We start from the raw sequence: 6,227 nt of genomic DNA, 5'->3' as shown, positions 1-6,227 counted from the left end.
AGTAAAGGAAAAGGGAAAAAGGAAAACCATACAATATTTTAGAAATATTCACATATTTTAGGAACGTCCATATATTTTATAAAATGTGCGTTGACTTCTAAAAAGTGTTTAATTTTTTTAGGCTATCTAAAAAGCATTTAGTAATCTAATAAATTTTCGTGTTTGTTTGACAAAACCTTCACTCTCTTTTTAGAAAAATGTTCATGGACTTTTCTTCTAAAATGCTTGAAATTTAAAAATTGTTTGTAATTTATTAAAAATCACGAATTTAAATATGGAAAATAAAAATGTAAAAAATTGAATTAAATGAAAAGGAGAAACAATAAAATGACATGCGCTAACCTTCACTATCTTTTTAAATATGTTCATGGACTTCTTTGAAATGCATGAAAATTAAAAAAGAATCAAATTTTGAAAATTCACTAATTTTGAGAAGTAAAATAAAATAAATAAAAGGACACGAGACAAGTAAATAAAATGGATTTTTTATGGCAATCATACAATATTTTTTGAAAACATTCACATTTTTCTTGAAATATTCTATGAAAATATTCATTAACTTCTAAAATATGTTTGTTAATTTAATAAATGTTCATATTTGTTTAACAAAACCTTCGACATATTTTTAGAATATGTTCAGATTTTTTAAAATGCATGATATTTCAATATTGTACGTATTTGCTTTTATAAAGATCATGAATTTTGAGTGCACAATAAAAAATAATAAAAGGATATAATAAAATTAAATAAAATGTAGAAACAATAAAAAACCATGAGCCTCTTTTTTTATCGTTTTGGGGCTACAAGCCTCTTTCGTGGCCTAATGCTCTATTTTTGAAGGGTTGTATCGCTTTTTGCCCGCAGTTTTTTTCTCACTCTCTTTTATTTTCTTTTAGCGCTATTACTTTTTTCTCTCAATCTTTTTCAAACACAGTACAAACGTAGATGTACATACATATGCACATACGCTCATTCATATGAATAGGCATACACACCCTACTCCTATGAGCATCTTCAGGAGATTGAGTCACTACATACGCCCTACTCCCTTTGAATAGTCCCACATCAGCAGTCATGTAGTGACTCAATCTCCTGAAGATTGAGTCACTACATACACCCTACTCCTATGAGCATCTTCAGGAGATTGAGTCACTACATACGCCTTTTGTTAAAGAATGGACTTCAAAATTAGTTTCCCTTTGCCCGGCTAGTGTGCGCGCTAGCGCTCTGACCCGCCTGAGCCTGCTAAGAGCAACTTTAACAAACCCCAAATATCTCGCGAACCCGCAAAATTTCGGCGAGTATATGAAATTGGCCCAATTTTCTGGTCAGAACAGAGCCTGTATATTTGTCCGGTCCGTAAAAATTTTTTACCGCGGCCTGTAAACCGCCCCCCCTCCGAAGCAGTATCTCTACAGGTTTGCGGGGCAGATACGGGTTGAAACCCTATCCCCCGCCGCCGCGTTTCACCGCAATTCCCCACTCCCTTCCTCGCATTTCTCGCCACTGGTGAGCCCGTTTCCGCCTCCAGCCACCATGTGGGGCCGTATGTGGAGCTCCGGCCGTAGCTTCGGTGGGGGCGGCGAACCCAAGCGCGAGCGATGTGTCTGCGCGGACGGCGCGAGGAAGCGTGCGGCCAAGAAGTGGACCAACCAAGGCCTCGAGCCGCTGGCGTCACTCCTCCATCGCGAGACGGAGGAGTACGACCGCCGGCATGAGCTCCTCCGGTCGCCCTCCTCGACCGTGGGCTCTTCCTCCGCCGCGAGGGGTCGTTCCGGCGCGACGCTTTCTCCCCATGAAGAGAGATCGAGCTCGTCGCCGTCAAGCAGGAGCCGAAGGAGATCGAGCGCCGAGGCGTCGTCGGGCCCGAAGATTTTGTGGCCGATGTCGACGCGGTCACGGCTGCCATTGCCGAATGAAGCTTGCGCGAGGAGGTGAAGTGCCGGCACCACGACGAGGAGCTCGAAGACCTCATCCTCAAGTAGGCGGTCGCGACCAACCTTGCTGCGAAGGACAAAGACGACAAGTGGCGGCGCATCCGCGAGAAGCAAAGGCAGAAGTTCATCGATCTTGTCAGCTCTGACGAGGCGGACTAAGAACCTCCACCGCATCGTCCTCGGCCCGCGAGCTCGTTCATTTTTGTACATCGACCTTGGCCTCGCCGTCGCGAGATCCCCCACCCCCTAGTACTAGTGGTACAATGTAGTATATATGATCATGTAGTATGTGATGAATTAGTGTGGTTGTAATTTTTCCCGCGATTTTTTTAAGTTATACAGTTTTATATACGGATCTACTCTGCCGCGTATGATTCCGACCCGTAAAACAGTTCCACGTTAAACTGTAAACGCCGTATACGGGTCAGCTTTTTACAGGGTCCGCTGCAGATGCTCTAATCAGAGGTTTCTCAAAAGAAAAGAAAAATGGACAACAACCGATCCTTGGTCGTCGCAGAAAGAAAAATAACAATCGAATATCCAATGACTGAACCTTTCGTCTATGTCTCCGCCATAGTTACCAGGGTCAAAACCAGCCGCCAAATCATGGTTGGTGGAATGGATCAGAAGCCGGAGCACGTCTTCGTCGCGTGGTTTCTCCGCGCGCGTCGCCCGCCTGCCTGGTCAGCGCGGCCTGGAGCTCCCAGCCGGGTCGCCGTCCTCTCCTCACCAACCGCCAGACTCCGGTACCACCGTACTTAATAGAGACTCCCATCGGACAGGGAGAGGATATTTTCGGTGAGAGGGACCAAAGCAGACCCGCGGAGGGAAGGCCATGGAGGACGGAGGCCTGCGCGCGAGCATTCTCGTCAAGGTACATCTAACTAGCAGATCCGACCCCGAGCCTTTCCATTTTAATTTTTTTGTCGGTGAATTTGCTTGCTGGGGTTCCCTGGGGCGAAATGTGGAGCAGAAATTGTTGGTGGATTTGATTGTATATATTACTGTATATCGTAACTTCCTAAGACTGATTGCTGTTGCGCGCTGGGGAACATTGTATTTCTGATGCTAACATCATAATCAGGGAGTGCGCATATGGAGTCTATTTCGGGATGCTATTTGTTTTGCACAACTTGGGTTAGGTTAGTTGCACCCCTTGACATGAATATCATTGATAGACGAAGGGTAGTTGATACAAATTTCAGAACCTGAGAAGATTGATGCAATGTTAAGCGTTTATTTCTCCCAGTAATGGATTCATCAAGGAACATAGAGTTAGACTGTTGGGCTTAGGAAAATTATGTACTAGGCTGTCTTTGATTTACTCCTCACAAACAATGCTTATGTTGAGACATGGCCTTCTATCAGGATGGTGCAACATGCCATGGTGAAGAATCACAGTCTCTACTGGAAGTATCTCAACACCCAGAACTTAAACCTAGAGGTTCTGACTGGAGACCACCTGCAATCATTCTTGGTGAGCCTTGTATTAAGCATATTTTTGCTTCTTTAAAGTCACAATCTTCTTCCTTGAAGACCATGGAAGAGCTGACAACCAAATCATATAGTCGTATATATGGAGCATCCTTTTTAACATTCTTTAGCATGACATGACCTCAGATCGCATGGTTAGTTGCTCTATTCCTGATTCTGCTAGGATAGCTATTCTTGGCATCCAAGGCATGTTCATAGTATTCTTCTATTTCACAGTTATCTTCCTGGGTGATATTCTCTTTGTTTCTGCTGGTTCTCATGCATTAGAAGGATACTGATTGACTAAAACCTGCAGGACTTGAATGCTTGGAGAGTATGGCTTTCAATGGCATCGCCACAAACCTAGTTGTGTATATCCGCTCAGTTCTCCATGGTGGCATTGCCTCAAGTGCTTCAATTGTTTCTCTTTGGTATGGGACTAGCTTCTTTGTGCCTATACTTGGAGCAGGCATAGCGGATGCTTACTGGGGAAATTACAAGACTGTCTTGATCTCCCTTGTTATGTACCTACTTGTAAGATCAGTCTTCCTGCTAAGCCCATAGACCTTATTCATATTTCAATCCTCTTTCTTATGTTTGTGAAATATTTTTACTAATCTAACCATTCTGTTGATGAATACTACTGAGGGAAAGATTATGATGAAATACTGTTGCGTATTGCAGGGCATGGTACTCATTACAGTTGGATCATTTATACCTTCTGCTCCAGCCTTATGCAACTTAGGCTCATGCTCGTCATCAAAAGGAACTGAGAATCTAATTTTCTTCTCGGGTTTGTATCTATCTGCTGTTGGTTGTGGAGGAGTAAGGTCCGCATTGCTTCCACTTGGGGCAGACCAATTCAACAATGAGAACAGTCTAGATACGCCAAAGAGGAGGAATTTCTTCAGTTTGTTTTATATCTGTGTCATCTTTGGTGTGATTACTTCTGGCACCATTGTAGTCTGGGTTCAGGAAAATGTGAGCTGGGCTATAGGATATGGTATTGCTACCACATGCATAGCTCTGGCTTTGGTAGGCTTTGTGGCCGGAACACCAATATTCCGGCGGCGTGAGCCTAGTGGTTCCCCAATGAAGAGTATTTTCCAGGTTACTTTTGCTACTTTTAAGAACATGAGCTTAGAAATCCCTGCCGATAGCTCTCTTCTTTATGAGGCCAGGAGCAAGAACACACACAAGAGAGGACCGAGATTAGCTCATACTGATGATTTCAGGTACTGCACTGCCTGTTTTTTGTTACTTATTCAGTGAAATTTGCACATATGGTACGTTACCTTTATTTACATTTTGTAGCTCCAATTGAAGTAATCATGTCCGTGCTAAGTAAGCTGTTAATTATCTAATAATTTCTTAAAGAGAAGTCAGCATAAAAAATCATTGATTATGGATCAACATAATATGTACCTCATTAAGCTTATGAAGGGAAGTTGGAGAGAAAGGTACTCCCGAGACACTAAAAAAATGCAGTTATTTTATCACAAAGCAACATACTTTTACTGTCATTGCGTTACTATCCTATGGTTTTGTATGAAGTCGGCAACGAATGTTCACATATCATATCACTAATCCTATCTTTTTTCTCAGGTTCTTGGATAAGGCAGCCGTTATTTCTGATCTTCCCTTTGACAACAGCAGTTGCCAAAGTTCTTGGAGGATCTGTACTGTAACTCAAGTCGAGGAATTGAAAATACTAATCCGACTGCTTCCAATTTGGGCGACTGGAGTATTCTTTGCTTCTGCAATCTCACAAATGCACACTACCTTCATTCAGCAGGGAACCGTGATGAACACCAAGATTGGCTCGCTGTCCATTCCACCAGCTTCCTTGTATTCCTTTGAAGTGATATGTGTGACACTTTGGGTTCTTCTTATGAACAAAGTCATTGTACCAGCGACCAGGACATTCTTCACAAGTGGAGCGGAGCTAACACAGTTGCAGAGGATCGGGATTGGCCGTTTCCTAATGATCTTTGCCATGGCAATGGCTGCTCTTTTAGAAGCAAAGAGGCTAGAGAGCGTCCAGCATGGCAATCCATTAAGCATCATGTGGCAGCTGCCGCAGTACTTCGTCATCGCTGGGGCAGAATGCTTCGTCATCATTGCTCAGCTGGAGTTCTTCCATGGCCAGGCACCTGACTCCATGAAGAGCATGTTGACGGCGTTTGCGTTGCTCACCACTGCTCTCGGCAACTACTTGAGCTCAGCTATCATCACCCTTATTGCGAGGCTGACTAGGGAATGGCAGAGCCCTGGATGGATACCTGATGACCTGAACGAAGGGCACCTTGACTACTTCTACTGGTGCCTTACAGCCATCTCATTTGTGAATTTTATTGTCTATGTCTATTTTGCTAGTAAATACAGATTAAAGAAAATTGTTATTGATGGCTAAAATCCATTGTAACCACACCACACCAATTGAAAGTGTATATATAGGCCACAGAACTAGAAAAACATTTTCTGTATCCAGAAATCGGCTTAGGGTATCTGAGAATGATGTGTTGTGTTGATAATACCGTGATGGCACCTTCAGAAAGATGATTTTGTGAAGTTCTGAATGCTGCGAAGAGTGTCGATCTTACACACCTCCTAGCATTTCTAATGGCTGTTCTCCTGTTCATGTTCAGGATACAATACACGTACAGTTTACAAATGTTTGTATGCAACATTTGCTTTAGTTTATATTCATATTTTGGGAAACGTTTGTACTCATCCGGCTGATCTTTCGGTGTGTGTCAACCGTCTCCGTGGGCGTTCGATCAGTTTTGATCGGATGGCCAGGAGCCACCCTCATCT

At 43.1% G+C, this 6,227-nt stretch overlaps 1 protein-coding gene across 1 annotated transcript; it reads left to right on the top strand.

The window, feature by feature from the left end:
* The first annotated feature begins 2,543 nt into the window (after window positions 1-2,543).
* On the top strand, window positions 2,544-5,989 carry LOC119353865 (protein NRT1/ PTR FAMILY 8.3-like). Its single transcript, XM_037620563.1, has 5 exons — window positions 2,544-2,811; window positions 3,306-3,414; window positions 3,727-3,944; window positions 4,095-4,645; window positions 5,016-5,989. Exons 1-5 carry the CDS (start codon window positions 2,773-2,775, stop codon window positions 5,821-5,823), a joined length of 1,725 nt encoding a protein of 574 aa, XP_037476460.1. The 5' UTR covers window positions 2,544-2,772; the 3' UTR covers window positions 5,824-5,989.
* The last annotated feature ends 238 nt before the right edge of the window (window positions 5,990-6,227 follow it).

This window comes from Triticum dicoccoides, chromosome 2A (assembly GCF_002162155.2).
Source record: "Triticum dicoccoides isolate Atlit2015 ecotype Zavitan chromosome 2A, WEW_v2.0, whole genome shotgun sequence".
NCBI classification, from domain to species: Eukaryota; Viridiplantae; Streptophyta; class Magnoliopsida; order Poales; family Poaceae; genus Triticum; species Triticum dicoccoides.
The sequence above is the reverse complement of the archived record's forward strand: the minus strand, read 5'-3'. Positions and strand labels throughout refer to the sequence as shown.